Source organism: Rhineura floridana, chromosome 16, assembly GCF_030035675.1.
Source record: "Rhineura floridana isolate rRhiFlo1 chromosome 16, rRhiFlo1.hap2, whole genome shotgun sequence".
In the NCBI taxonomy this organism is placed as follows: domain Eukaryota; kingdom Metazoa; phylum Chordata; class Lepidosauria; order Squamata; family Rhineuridae; genus Rhineura; species Rhineura floridana.
In genome coordinates this window covers 8439138-8455247 of record NC_084495.1, presented here as the reverse complement: position 1 = coordinate 8455247, position 16110 = coordinate 8439138, and the positions used below count along the sequence as shown (strand labels likewise).

The 16110-nt window shown below is 42.9% G+C and overlaps 1 protein-coding gene across 3 annotated transcripts in view; it reads left to right on the top strand.

Moving 5' to 3' along the window:
• LOC133371179 (vascular endothelial growth factor receptor kdr-like) overlaps positions 1 to 16110 on the top strand; it is a 344491-nt gene that overhangs the window by 135691 nt on the left and 192690 nt on the right. For all 3 annotated transcript variants that reach the window (XM_061598328.1, XM_061598327.1, XM_061598329.1), the window contains exons 4-5: positions 11146 to 11270; positions 15764 to 15926. In XM_061598328.1, coding sequence (XP_061454312.1) covers positions 11146 to 11270; positions 15764 to 15926 — 288 coding nt within the window. The remainder of the gene's footprint in view (positions 1 to 11145; positions 11271 to 15763; positions 15927 to 16110) is intronic.

The window sequence follows — 16110 nt, the reverse complement described above, 5'->3', positions numbered from 1 at the left end:
GCAATGTTAAATTGAAAATACCCCCATGCCATTCTGATGTTTCCCATAAGGTCATTTCAAAACAAAACCTTATAAAACTTATAGTCCTGAACTCAGAAACACTTGCTTAACAACCCTCTCAATTTTCATGGCAATACACAAGACAGTCAGAAAGAATAGAGAGTTAAAAGTGTAAAAAAAAGAGAGAGAAAAAAACCCAGAGCCCTTTTGGACTTCTTTCTCTGAGAGTTCTCATAATCTGTTGAAATTAATTAAAAATCAGCCATGTTCACAGAGTACCTGTAATCCTAATACTGACCTTGACCCATACTCTGACCTTCATCTTCTGCAGTTTAAACGTTAAAAAAAATGCCTGGCTGATTTTTAATTAATTTAAGAAATTTTGGCTGGGACCCTATGACAAGCCCAGGCATACTCAGTAAGAACCAACTGTCGGTGTTCTAAAAGCCAGACTCACAGCTGCTGCACCTGCCTAATCAGGGGGCCACACCCACACCAGACTTTGATTTCACTTGAGACAGTCATGGCTTCCCTCAGAGAATCCTGGGAAGTGTAGAGGCACATGTTACCAAATTCTTCCAAGCTACACAGCAAGTGGATTGGACTGTGAAAGGCCAAGCCAAATGGTGTTTGCATTTTGACAAATTTGTAGGGCAGTCCAATATCTCAGAGAGGAGGTCAGGTCTCCTGCTCCCCTGGTGCATTCACTATAGCTGCCCAATTTCCCTGCTTTTTAAAGTTTGATAGAAATATCTCTTGGCTATAGGTATGTTCTTAAACTGCAAGGTTTTTTGCCTATTGGTGAATATTTGTGGTCTTTGAGAACTATTGTATGAATTGCCACTCTGAGTCAATGACTTGTGAATTTGTAATTTTTGTCACAATTAGCCATTTAGGGTAGTTATTCATATGCTCTGCCCCTGTACCATCACTTCCCAAATGCAATGTTTCTGAAGTGGTGTACAATGAAGGTTTTGAAAAATAAAATGTATGACAGAAATCACATACACACCTATTTCAAAGAAAATCTTGGAAACTTTAAGCTACATAACTGCAGTATACATTATAAAATGGTGGAGTCATATTTCAGGGAAGGTCTTCTTAAAAAGAAAGGTTTTCAATAACCCCTTAAAAGTGAGAATGTTAAGTGCTTGTCTAATTTCAGTTGGAAGCTCATTCCAGAAAGCTGCAGCTGCAGCAATGAAAGCTTAATTTTTAGTTGGTATCAAGCCTACTTCTGAGAGAGGCTCTATATCTCTGGAACATACAGTACTTTTAATGCTCCATCTGAGGGATGCAAGGTTGATTCTGTCCCAAAATCAGGTCTGAACCCCAACTGAAATGGGTCTAGAGAGAATCAGTTTCATCCAAGAATGCTTGCAGTTGTTCTGCCAAACCTTCTCCACCACCTTCCCAAGAAATGGTGTATTTGCAATGAGTTGATAGCTGTTATGGAAATATATATGCAGAGATACTCAGCAGTCTGAGCTGTGTGTGCCAGTGTGCGTATTTGTCTTAGAAGCAGGTTCTTACCCTGCATTTAGATCACTGAGACTTAAGACCTAGTAAAATAAGGAAAAACTACTTTATTTATAGAAATACATAGTACATAGGAAAGGCATACCTAGTCCTAACTAAGTTGGAGGTGCAAAGCCCAGACGTGGGAGTTGCCCTCATGGCTCAGGAGGGAAAGCAAAGGCAAAGATGTCTCCTCTCTCCTCGGACAGTTGAAGAAGAAGACAAAGGAAGGAGGGGCAGATCAGCTTCCCTGAGCATATCAGTTTACAACAGAAGGAAGTTAAGTAGAGAACAGCACATGTAAAGTTAGGCAAGCCTAGCTAGCTGGAGGACCCTAACTCTTCTCTTCCTTCTGGAATGCTAACAAAAGAATCCAAACAGGAGTTGCTCTTGCCCCACTTCCCAACAAGTGTTTGATTCAGCCCATAAGATTCATCTTGTCTCGCAGCTTGCAGTATCTGACTTTGCCCAACACCTTTGTCAGAATGTCTGCAGTCATGTCTTCTGTTGAACAGTGTTCCATCTTGAGTAGTCCTCTGCAGTAGGTATCTCTAATGAAATGCTGTTTTACTTCTATGTGCTTGGTTTGTGAACTCACCCCTTCTGACTCCATGAGTCTGATGCATGGTTGTCTTCATGCATCACAACAGGACCAGGTATAGAGATGCCTAAATCTTTGAACAGTTCAAGTAGCCATGTCAATTGTCTGCTAGCTTCAGAAGCTGACACATACTCTGCTTCTGTGGAAGAGAGTGCTACAGTCTCTTGTTCCTTACTTGCCCAGCTGATCACCAAATCGCCATAGTAGAAGATGTTTCCACTGGTGGATTTTCGATCTGTAGTGTCTTCAGCCCAATCAGCATCTGCATATCCCACTAGTTTGGGATGTCGGGTAGCTGCTGACTTCAGTTTCATGGTAGCAGTGCCCTTCAGTTATCTCACCACTCTCTTGATCACTTCCCAGTCCTTCTTGGTTGGCGAGCTGGTTTTTCTGCACAAGTATCCCACTGCTACACCACATCTGGCCTGATAACAGTGCTGATATACAGAAGTTTTCCAATGGCTTGTCTTGTATCTCTCAGCATTTTGTTTTTTCTTGAATATCCTCTTGCAGCCTATAGCTTTTCTTCCTTGAGGAAGCTTGTTCAGTGTCCAAGTTTTATTCTTGTGTAGAGCTTCCAGCTCTTCCTTGACTGCCTGCCTCCACCTCTCAGCGTCAACTTTGGGTAAGGCTTCAACCTCTTTCCAGGTCTCTGGCTCTGGAAGTTCATGTCTCATGAGGTAAGCAAGTCTTTCTGGTGGTACACCTTTGTTGGTGAATTCAGTGTTTCTGGGTGCTGATGCTTTGGCTGCCCCTTCTGGCTCTGATGCCTCTTCTGGCTCAGACTCCTCGTCTTCCTCTGCTGGTGTATTATTGTGATCCCTTCTGTTGTGGAAGAATAGCTCAGTTTCTTCTTCCACTTCGCTCTCATCTATTTGGTGTTGTGTCCCTTCTGGTTGGTGTGCACACTTTCCTTCATCAAAGTGGACAGCTCTGTATACTCCAATTTTGCCAGTTTTGGGATTTATGACTCGGTATCTCTTCTGCGTTGAAGAATATCCAATGAATATTCCTTCCTTGGCAGTGTTGTCAAATTTTGGCCTCTTTTGTTTTGGGATGTGTACAAAGGCCTTGCAGCCGAATACACGAAGGTGAGACATGCTTGGTCATGCCCTAGCTCGAAAAATGTTTTGTTGGTTGCAGCTGCTGGAAGTTGGTTCTGCAGATACATGGCAGTAACCACTGCTTCCTGCCAGTACTTCTGTGGTAACTGTGGAACTTCCAAAAAGGAATGAATTGTCTGTCCAAAAGTCCAGTTCATGCATTCTGCGACCCCATTTTGTTCTGGAGTATAAACAGCAGTAGTCTGGTGCTCTGTGCCTTCCTCACGTAGAAAGTCTTGCATAGCCCTGGACACAAATTCTCCTCCATTGTCAGATCTTAGAATTCGTGGCTTTCTGCCAAATCTGTTGGACACAATCCTGATATAGTCCTTCCATTTTTGAAGTACTTGACTTTTCTGTCTCAGTAGGTACATTGTAGTATACCTTGAGTAATCTATGAAAATGAGCAAGTATAAATTTCCACCCTGTGATGGCATTCTCATGAGTCCACAAAGGTGTGTGTGAATTAATTCTAAAGATTTTGTCATTTTACTTTCACTTTCTTAGGAAATTTTGGTTTCACACATTTTGTCTTTATACAACATTCACATTTTTCTCTAGATTTACATTGTCCAATTTTAATGCCTCTAGCCAAATTTTCCTTCTCTACAGTATTGATTCTGGCTAAGCTGGCATGCCCCATTCTTCGATGCCAAACATGTAAACATTCAGAATCACAAGTGTCTTTGGCTGTATTTGCATGCATTGTTTCAAAATAATCCAAATGCAAAAGTCCATATTTCAATTTTGCAGTACAACATACTTCTTCTGCATCTAAAAGTTGGCAATTTTTGTCACTTAAAAAAAGTTTACCTCCAAGCTGCATTATTTGAGTGTCACTTATTAAGTTATCTTTAAATGCTGGAACAAATAGGCAATTTTTCAGTTCAAGCTCTCTGGCGCCCTCTGGTGTTTTGCAAAGCAGCTCCACCATGCCTATTTCTTGACAACAGAAAACATCTCTGGATGCTGTCATTACATTCTGTGTATGAGGGCTTAAGTTCTTAAACAATTTATCATTGATTAAATGTGTGGTACAACCAGTGTCAATTTAAAATCTGGTTTTATAATCATTCTTTCCATAAGATACATGGTAACTGGAATGCTTATCTTTAGTTCTATTTCCTGACTCCTAACAGAGCAGAGCAGAGGGAGCTGTCTCAGTTGGTCTACAGGTGAGGACATATAAGCAAGCCAGCTTTCAGAGAGCGAGTGAACAGAGCGAGCAAACAGGCAGAGCAAACAGGTGTTTGACAAAGGAGTTTGACAGGTGAGGTCAAGGGGGAGGTCCCTAAAAAAAGTTCTCCTTGTACAGCACACTGCCTACTAGTGGGACTCTCAAGTTTACCCTGAAGTAGGACAGGACAAAGCACAGGGCACTCCAAAACAAGTAGTTAGAAAGAAACAAAAGGTAGAAGAGGGTATGAACGGGAAGGATGCTCCAGTGGTTGTGACCTGCAAGGGGTGTGCCATGTTTGTTTTCTTGCCTGAGAACAACATGGCGTACACCTGCAACAAGTGCAAGCTCGTGGCACTGTTGGAAGAAAAGGTGAGAGGCCTGGAACGGCAGATGGCCACACTGAGGACTATAAGAGAAGATGAAGAGTTCTTAGACAGAACGCTGGAACAACAGCAGCAAAGAGAGGTGGAGGTGGAAGAGCAACAGCATGTGGTAGCAGAAGAGGAGGCTGCTTTGGAGAGGAGCAACGAAGTGGAGCAAACTCCGTGGGAAAGGGTGACAGTTAGGAGCAGAAGAGCTAGAAGACACCCTTCACCAGTGGAACTATGGAACCGCTTTCAACCACCCGAGGAGGAGACTGGAGGACAGCCTGTGGAGGAAGAATGACAGGAGACCCTGTGCAACAACGAGCAAGCAGCTGAAGCTCGAGCAAGCGGCTGAAGCTCAATCAAGCAGGGACAATGAAACCACGCCCCACAACAAGAAGAGAAGAGTACTAGTATTGGGAGACTCCCTACTGCGTGGGATCGAAACCCAAGTATGCCGAGAAGATCCATGGACTTGCCAGGTATGCTGTCTACCAGGAGGACGGATTAGAGATGTGATGGAAAGGTTGCCATCACTCATCAAGCCCACCGACAGGTATCCCTTTCTCCTCATCCATGTAGGAACAAATGATACTGCCAGACAGAGCTATGAAGAAATCACATCAGCCTTTGAAGCTCTGGGAAGGAAACTCAAGGACTTTGAGGCCCAGATAGTTTTTTTATCCATCCTTCCAGTACTTAGAAGAGGAGTAGAAAGGGAAAGAAAAATACTCTGTGTGAATGAATGGCTACGAAGGTGGTGCCGACGTGAGAGATTTGGATTCTGGCACCATGGGCTACGCTTCCTAGAAGATGGGTTGCTGACAAGTGATGGATTGCATCTCACAAGGACTGGGAAGAATGTGTTTAGCCACAGCATGGAGAAGTTCATCAGGAGGGCTTTAAACTGAATCCTAAGGGGGAGGGAGATGTAAACTTGGTGGTAACGACTGATGAAGGGTTGTGCACAGTACTGAGAACAGAGAGATCGGCTGTAATAGGGACCAGTAACAGTCCTCAGAAAAATGTAGTAAGGAAGCCAAGCCTTAAATCACATGGTCTTCGATGTCTGTGTAATAATACGCAGAGCATGGGAAACAAGCAGGACAAACTTGAACTCTTAATACAGGAGGGCAATTACAACTTGATAGGTATAACTGAAACTTGGTGGGATGACTCCCATGACTGGAATACAGCAACTGAAGGATATAACTTGTTCAAAAGGAACAGAAGGAATAAAAAGGGAGGTTAAAAATATATATCCTTGCACAGAAATACAGGAAGATGAGCTTGGTAGCTCCACCGAGAGTATCTGGATTAAAATTAATGGGGCAAGCAATAAAAGGAATGTGGTGCTTGGAGTCTATTGCCAACCACCCAATCAAGGAGAAGACAAGAATGTAACTTTTGAAAAGCAAATTGCCAATGTTTCGAGGAGACATGATGTAGTAGTAATGGGAGATTTCAATTATCCCGATATCTGTTGGGAGACAAATTCTGCCAAACATAGCCCCTCCAAGAACTTTCTCCTACAGAATGTGGAGGAAGCAACCAGAGGATCAGCTATCCTGGACTTGATTCTAACCAATAGAGATGATTTGGTGGATGAAGTGGCAGTTATGGGAACTCTGGGGGGAAGGGACCACACCATACTTGAATTCTTGATTTTAACAGAAGCAAAAGCTGAGAGTAGCCATATGCGCACCCTGGACTTCAGGAAAGCTGATTTTAATAAACTCAGAACAATTGTAAGTACCGTTCCATGGCAATCCACCCTAATGAGAAAAGGAGTCCAAGATGGGTGGGAGCCATCTGTTGGGAATGCCTTGATTTGGATTCCTGCATTGAGCAGGGGGTTGGATTTGATGGCCTTATAGGCCCCTTCCAACTCTACTATTCTATGATTCTATGATTCTAGTTTGGCTATGTGTTTTTCTTTCAGTTGCTTTTGTTTAAAATCAACTCTATGTCCTGTCTCTCTTTTAAGACAATCTTTTTGAAGGCAATTAGGAGATTTGCATTTGGAGCAACTCTTCCTCTGTGCCTTGCTGTGGCTTTCGGGCATAACTCATCTCTCTATCCTGTCTTTGATTGCTGATTCTGCCCACAGTAAACTTTTCTTTTTCAGTCAGAGTTTGTTCCTGTCTCTCTATATTGTCCTGATATATATTTATAGTTCCTGTCTCTCTTTATAGTCCTGATCTTTCAAATATGCCATAATCTCCTGGGCAGGTTTTTAAAAAAGCTGTTTTTGTAAAAGCTGGCATCAGTACTGAACTTCAACATTGTCTGAGCTCTGCGAGTACCATATTCTCCCAAATGAAGCGTAGAGTGTTCGAGGATTGGGGTATTCACAGGGAGACCAAAATGCTTATTTACAAAGCCATTGTACTACCAACCTTACTGTACGCCTGTGAAACATGGACCATCTATAAACGCCACTCCCAACTTCTTGAAAGATTCCACCAACGCTGCCTTCGGAAAATTCTGCAAATGACTTGGGAAGACAGGTGGACTAATGTTAGCGTTTTGGAAGAAGCAAAGACTACCAGTGTTGAAACAATGATCCTTCAACATCAACTTCGCTGGATTGGCCATGATGTTCGAATGCCTGATCACCATCTTCCAAAGCAGCTACTTTACTCCCAACTTAAGGATGGAAAATGGAATATCGGTGGACAGCAAAAGAGGTTTAAAGATGTTCTTAAAGCAAATCTAAAGAAATGTAACATGAGCATCCAGAACTGGGAGGTTTGGCCCATGAATGTCCCAAATGGAGGTTGGCTATTATCAAAGGTGATATGGACTTTGAAGAAGCACAAATACAGGGTGAACGGGACAAAAGAGTTAAGCGGAAGGCACATCAAACAAATCCTCATTGCGACCATCTTCCATCTGGAACCTATGTCCTCACTGTGGGAGGCTGTGTGGATCCAGAATTGGCCTCCACAGTCACTTACGGACCCACTGTTAAACACCTTATCTTGGAAGATAATCTTACTTGGCCACAAGTTATCGCCAATGAATCTCCTGGGCTCCTGCTAGGAGGACGGGTGGGATATAAATCACATAATAAATAAATAGATAATAATCTGATCTAAGTTCTGATCTGTCTATTGAAATATGCAAGCCATTATATAATAGTGTTCATTTAAAGAACTGTTATACCATAGTATTCATTTAGAGAGGCCAGGAGTATTATGTTTTCTAAATCTTCATCCAATGATCTGCCACATCTTTCTAATTCTCGGAGTAGACTTGTAAATCTCTATAGATGTGTATTCAGATCCTCTCTGTCAGACTGTTTCAGCATGTACAGCGACTTATAGAGAAACATCACATGATTTTTAGATTTTGTGTGATACACTACAAGCTTTTCCCATATTTCTCTGGCATTCCTACAGCCCTTGCAAACATTTAGTGCCTCATCTGATAAAGCAGGAATAAGAAGAGACTTCGCTTTGCCATGCTTACGCTTCCAGGAGGCAGTGGCTGCTTCATCCGCTGCTGAGGGTTCAGGATCAGTCAGGACTCCATGCAGATTCTCCCCTTCCCAAAGTGCTATCATTTGGAAACTCCAAATTGCATAATTGTCCTTCTCCAGCCTTGGGATGCTTGTCTTAAGTGTTGATTCTTCAGCCTTGGTTTCCAATCTTTTGTTCTGCTTTTCTTTCTCTAACCTAAAGTCTCCTTTTGATCTCTTTGTAAATCACACACAGTACTTTGCCTTTTTAGCTTTCAGGCACAACTGGCAATTCAATTTAGTTTACTGGGCAGCCATAACCCTTTGTTATGGAAATATATATGCAGACATACTCAACAGTCTGAGCTGTGTGTGCCACCTTAGAAGCAGACTTTTAACCTGCATTTAGATCACTGAGACTTAAGACCTAGTAAAATGAGAAAAGCTACTTTTTTATAGAAATACATAGTAGATAGGAAAGGCAACCTCGTTCTAGCTAACTAAGTAAGTTGGAGGTGCAATGCCAGACTGGGGTATTGCCCTCATGACTCAGGAGAGAGCAAAGACAAAGATGTCTCCTCTTTCACTGGACAGTTGAAGAAGAAAACAAAGGAAGGAGGGGCAGGTCACCTTCCCTGAGCATATCAGTTTACAACAGAAGGAAGTTAGGTAGAGCACATGTAAAGGCAGACAAGCCTAGCCAGTTGGAGGACCCTAACTCTATCTTCCTTCTGGAATGCTAACAAAAAAATCCGAACAGGAGTTGCTCTTGCCTCACTTCCAACAATAGCAATGGTGTATTTGCAATGGTGTATTTGCAATGGTGTATTTGCAATGGTGTATTTGCAATGGGTTGACCTTGTACGTTGCACCACTGCCTCTTCCAAAGATGGTGTGCAACCCCCTTGTGTAAAGATGCATTAGCCTCATCCTGTACCCACCTGGTCAAGCCTCACTGGCTAGGTTTTATTAACCGTGAAGGACAGAGGTCAAAAAGTCAAACTGGAACAGGTTCAGAGGAGGGCAACAAGGATGATCAGGGGACTGGAAACAAAACTGTATGAGGAGAGACAGAAAGAACTGGGTATGTTTAGCCTTGAGAAGACTGAGGGGAGCTATGATAGCACTCTTCAAGTACTTGAAAAGTTGTCACAGAGAGGAGTGACAGGATCTTTTTCTCTGTTATCACAGAGCGCAGGACACAGAAAAATAGGCTGAAGTTATAGGAGTTATGATTCTAAGAGGGCATAAGGATAGCCACATAGCTGCACACACCCAAGGCCACATTGACAGAAATTGATTCCAGAACACATGGCTCAATGTGGCATTGGACACTTCATATGTTCGCATGAACTGTGGTGCCATTACAGAGCCAAGCAACTTTGCCCTCAAACTGTCTCAAAAACTCATCACAGTGGGCCTCCGCTGCCCTGAACTTAACTATGCTGGACTTGTCTGTTTTGCATGCAGTGGGCATAGCAAAGCAAAAGCAGAGAAGGTTTTGGGTTGAAGGTGAGTGTAAAAGTAGATCTTTTTATTGTCTAGACCAATGAGCAGGACCCAGAAAGCGTTACAGGGGTTAAGGACCATCTCTGGCCTATTGATGCAAAGAAAGTTCCTTGGCTGGTGGGACTTTTTCCTCAGTATTTCTTCCCGAGCCAGACTCTGGTGGTGCACAGATTTAGCCTTTACCTAAGATCCCCAGTTTGCCAGTTCATGACTTGCTACAGACTTCAAGTTGAGTAGACCTATTCAGACACTGTGGAGATTTTGCTCACTTGTAAAGCCAGTGAAGTGTAGTGGTTAATAGGAAAGACTTGTTAATGTCAGTTCTCTCAGTTTCTCATTTTTCCAATCTTAAATCCTGTTCTTCACATTTCTGAAGCAATTTGAAAATTCTCCAGCATTTTAGTGCAAATGTCTCCTAATAAACATAATTTTGTAGGCAGTCTGGACTAATGTACACATTTTTGCAAGCAATTTCTCATCATATAATGCAATTTTGCATGTTATTTTCACTCATATATTCATTTAATGCACACTTTCCCCTAATATATGAATATCTGTAAACATTGGTTGGTTGGCAAACTGCATCGCAAATTTTGAATTAAGTATGAATTTGGAAGAATGACTGTGTTTCGGTTCTCATGTTCTCTCAGAAAAATGCAAATTTGATAGATTCAGCTTGAAAGGCAAACTGAATTGAAATTCTCGCTGATCCCTAGTGGTTAGAGTGGCAGGCTAAGTCTGAGGAGATACAGGCTCAATCAGACATGAAGCTCACTGGGTGAGTGTGGGACAGTCACAATCATTCAGTCTAACCCAGGGGACATCAGTGTGGCATCTATGGGCACAATGACACACTTGTGGTCTTCCATGGCACCTGCAGATTCTCTGATGCCCCAATTCACTGCCCCCTCATCATTTGGTGGTGAGGGCAGTTAACTTTTTCTCCCTGGAAAAGTACATAGAGCTGGAGGGAGAAGCTACAAGAGTGATACTCTTTTCTGCTTCCTTTTTCAGCTTTATGGGCTTTTCAAGACGCAGATTAATTGCACTGGATCTGACTTTTCCATTGGAAAACTGAAGTGTGTAAGCATGCCCTTTTTTCTTTTTGTATCTTGGCAGAAGGGCTGATCCTGGGAAGGGCATGAAGTGACCAGAGGGGGTGGCACCCACAACACTCACTCAAAAATAAAAATGTGCCCACAGGTCTAAAATAGTTGGTGATCCCTGATCTAACCTACATCCCAGGGTTGTTGTTGAGAAAAGTGAGAGGTTGTTTTGTTCCTGAAAAAAAGAGAGGGTACAAGTTAAAGAAGAGTTGCCTGCATGAACCTCTACAGCTCAAACTAATGACCAAACAAAACTACCTGTCTGAACATCTGTGACCTTCTTTTCTCTATGTTTTGCAGATAACACACAGCCTTTTGTAGAGATCCACACAAATATTCCTGACGTGATCTTTGTACAGAATGCTACAAATGTGATTGTGCCTTGCCGAGTCACCTCACCGGATATCAGACCAACACTGCTGCTGGTGAGCACCACTTTTTCTAAGTCTCATCTAAGAGGAAAGAATCAATTCCACAAGTCAGATTATCAGACTATATTTTTATTCCACCATTTATCTAATGAGTTCATGGCAGCACACACGATTCCTGCCCATTTTTAATCCTCATTTTTAATCCTCACAATCGCTGTGAAGTGGCTTGGGCTGATGGGAATTGAAATCCAAACCATCTGAAAGACCTCAGGGCCCCATCTGCACTCTGCGTTTAAAACAGTATCATACCACTTTAAACAGCCATGGCTTCCTCCAGAGAATCCTGGAAAATGTAGTTTGTGAAGGGTGCTGAGAGTTGTTAAAAGACCCCTTTTCCCCTCACAGAGCTATAATTTCCAGAGTGATTTACCAATCAATCTCTCTTTTCAGGGAACTCTGGAAATTGCACCTCTGTGCAATGTTCTTTTGAGTTACAGGATGGGCTCCTGTGAAGCTGAAGGCAGGGTTAGATAAGATGAAAAGAGAGAGGAGCAGTGACTCTGCACCTCATCATCTTGAGCCAGTCATCGATTAGAGCTTCATTTCTGGGTTGGTGATCTCAGTAAAAGAATGCAAATAATGTCAATACTGTATGCAGCTGAACCTCAAGCTTTGGTGTATAGCTGTTTAAGGCTCAAACTTCAAAATGCAATTTCATCCTAAAAATTACATATGTGCAACTGCAAAACTCATGGGCTTGCATGTTTGCAAGGAACACAAGCCTGTTGGGACATTTCCCCCTGCTGCTTTGGTCTTGCAGAGGAAGGAGCAGCAATTTTACACTTTGCACAACATCAAAGCCCTTTTCCCTCTCCACTGCTCCCCACTGAAAACCTGTTGGTAAGAAGGGGACCCAGAGGCCTTGATGAAATCTGGTCCATTAGCCAGAGTTCCCCACCTCTGGACTGTACAAAAATTAATATTGACTAATGGCCTCTGTGAAACCCTGAGATGGTTTCTTGGGCCTGCCTATGAGCAATGCACATTAGAGTTCCAATACTTTGTTTATAGAGTGTTAACTTTCCCACCACCTGGCTTTATGTCAAACTTCTTGCTGGTCATTTCTTGGCATTGAAACTGAAGAAACCTCCTCCTTGCAACTACTCTTGTGGAATGAATGAATGAAATGTTTCCATTTTCAGCCTCTATGGAATCTGGGCCAAAAGTTCTGTTCTTCCTCTTTAGAAAGAGACAAATGTGGTGGGGGATGGAAATCATACCCCAAAAGGAAAGTGCCTCCAGACGCTTCCAGCAAAGAGGGTGAAGCTATTTGTGGAGGTGTGTGCATGTTTACCTTGGGTGCCTGTCATTCTGCTCCCATTTAAGGAAATACTATTTGTTTTTTTGGCCTTGTCTGGAAACGCTGTGCGGAGCCATGCTGGCTGCTTCCTGTCCTCAGAGGAAGTTTGACAGAGTCACGGAAGGAAGGAGTCAAGCAATCAGACCAATTTAGAACATCCTCATCCAAAATTAATAATTGCCCAATAATAAAACTGCCCAGGGGAGAGGAAAAAATACTACACGGTCTTTTCAAGTGGTTGGATAGATTCTACCCTGCTTTCCCCCCCTTCTTCTTAATATATTTTAATATTATAAATAACTGTAATATGTGGGACCTTCTAAAAGCATATATTCCTTCCCTATTTTTCCCTGACCACTGGGGAATACTCAACCACAGAGCCATAATATTCAGCTTTATTCAATTTTATTATTCCTGTAGCAATGCACTTTCCGTTCATAAATTACATTCCTTATGTTTCCATTATACTTTAAAATGACAGCGCTTCATACCCTTTAAATATTTATGGATAAGTGTATGGACTGCTAATGCTAAAGAAAAGAGCCTAACTCCACATGTCAGCTGAATCAATTAGTTCCTCGGTTTGGGCTTGAAATCCAAGCTTTTCAACATGTTCCCCTCTAAAATAAAATTCAATAGTGCAGTTGATTCATTCACTAAAGAGGGATCAACCAAAGGGTATGATGCTGGGCAAAGTCACATTGTGCTGTCCTGAACATACACCACCGTGGTGCTCTGCTAAGGAAATACACTGCATGCAGTCCATGCATTGGTAACCTTGAGACTGGATTGCTTATGTTGGGCTGCCCTTGGGTCCAGTCCAGCAGCTTCAGCTGGTGCAGAATGCAGTGACTAGACACCTCTGCTAAAACATCTGCATGGGCTGGCTGCCCATATCCTACCAGGCTGGATTCAAGGGTCATGTGTTGACATGCAAGGTCCAGAACAACTTGGGTCCAGGATACCTTAAGGACAGCCTGAACCCTTGTATCCCGGCTCGACCACTGAGATCATCCGGAGGAACACTGCTAGTTGTCCCCCGTGTTTCAGAAGGCTGAATGGCTTCAACCAGAAGTCAAGCATTTAGTGTTGCCGGTCCCAAGCTGTAGAACACTCTCTTCTGGCAGAGATTCAGCAGGCATCCTCACTTTTGCCTTCCCTTGAAAGCCTTCTAATGCCGGAAGGCCTCTGCAGCTGTTTAATTTTTATTTTTGATGAGCCAGTCACCTTAATGGTTATCTGTTTGTATTTTTTAAATTGTGTGTTATGTTTTAACATTGTAAGCCACCCTGATATATTATGATATGGTGGTACAGGAATATTTTTATGAATGAATGATTAATACAGGACAAGGATGAGGCATGTCGGGCCCGGAGGCCAAATGTCTCTCCATCTGGCACTCCCCTCAGACCATACCCCCACACCCTCTCACCAGCCCTGCTGCGCAACCTCCGTGAGTGTTTTTGTCTGGATAGAGTGTGTCCCTGAACTCTGATTATGCTTCTTCCTTGCCTGGATAGAGGACAGGGTGTGGTCATGTGTTAGTATGTGCAGTAACAAGCCTACTCCACAACAAGAATGCAGTCCCTAGACCAGTGAAGGCTCGCGGCTCTGATGTCAGTGGGGCAGTGAATCCACTCCGACTTTTAGTCCAAAGGAGCTGTCCAAGGTGCTTTCAGCTCCTTGAGAGTTCAGACTAAAACCCGGAGCAGATTCCCTTCCCCACTGACATTGGAGCCATCAGCCTCCACTGCCCCAGATTGAAAATGGCTCCCTATCCCTGATACAGAAGAATGGACTGGCCAATGACAGAGCACATGTGCAAAGGGGCCCAGGTTTAATCCCTGGCACCTCTGTTTAAAAGGACAAGGTAGCAGGCAATGGGGAATACTTCTGCTGGGGATCCTCAAGAGCTGCTGCCATCAGAGTAAATGATGCTGGCTTAGATGGACAGAAACATCGACCACTGGCACTTTCATTGGCCTCTTCGCTTTAATGGCTATTGCAATACTACCGTTTTCTCCCCTCATAGAACTACAGGTTCCAGAGTTTCCTGGGAAGAGTGATTTATAGTTAAACCCAGTGCTTTTTTTGTGATGGTACTACCTATACAGAGTACCGCCACTTCTGGTTTTGGTACCCGATAGCCATTTTCTGCTGGCATCCATGACACTTTTATCAAGATATGAGTTCCAGGCACCTCATTTTTTTACAAAAAGAAAAAAGGGGGGAAGGCATTGGTTAAACCCCTCTGGAAATAGTAGCTCTGTGAGGGGAATGGAGTACTCCTAACAACTCTGAGCACCCTTAACAAACGACAGTTTCCATGATGCTTTGGGGGAGGCCATGACTATTTAAAGTGGTATAATGCTGCGTTAAATGTATAACGCAGATGGGGTCCCAGTTTGCATTGGTGTATTTTGTATATGTTTTATTCTTGATGCCTTTATAATTTTTTTTGGTGATTGCTTTGGGTTGTTTTATAGGAAGCAATTGATAAATTAAATGAAATACACAAATAAATAATAATCTAGGCTTGGGTTCCTGCCTCCCTAAATTTTAATTTTCACAAGAATATACAATAAATAGCAAATACAAAAACATCTCCTAAAAAAAGGAAAGGGATTATACATACAAAGTAAGGCACAAAGAAAATATATGTAGTGGCAAATTCAGAAGTGCAGGGTCCCTTCATGATAGTCACAGTCATGCCCCCCTTTTTTGATGTTGGGTTGAGAATGAAATCCTTGTTAATGCCTTCTCCCACAAAAACAGACGTCCCTAGGAGCCAATAAGCGTGAAAGAGACTGTTAGCTACTGAGAAGAGTCCTCTCAGTAGCTAACTCACATCCCTTCACTCTGATGGACTCCAATCAGCAGGAAAGGACGAGGGAGCATGTTAGGAGACTCTTTCAGTGGCTAACACACTCCCCTTTCATGCTGATTGGCTCGTAGGATGCTAGAGACACAGAGACCCTGCTCCCAAAGAAGTAAGGGGTCTACGACCCCCTGAGACCCTGGACAACTACACCCCTGTTAATAAAGGAAATAAAAGGAAACCAGACCTTTGCAAAGGCATATGGTTTGGCTTCACCTTTTGCCAGGCGTACAAAGTGAGTCAACTTTTCCATGGACTTGGTTTTTAAGTGGAAGGCGTAGCATGACATCTGCCTCTCATTTTCTCCAGCATCCTTCCAGTCATGCAGTGAGCTCTGTAAAGATGGAATGGGACCCCAAGAGAGGCTTCCTGATCACTTCACCCACCTTTGAATTCTTCAGTGCTATGCTCAAGTGTGTCGCTACCATCAGGGGAGACCAATACACTTCCTACTACATGCCACAGAAAGTAGGTGAGTGGCTTGCTGCTTTTGGCTGGACACTGAAGACCTGCAGTTCCATTGCTGATGTTACTGTTCTCATCACTGGAGAACGTTCTTTGTGAAACCTGATGTCAGTTAGTGATCAACTTCAGTTGCTTCCACAAATGCGTCTCAGAATTCTTCCTTGCAGATTAGGAATGTGTTGGAATTATGC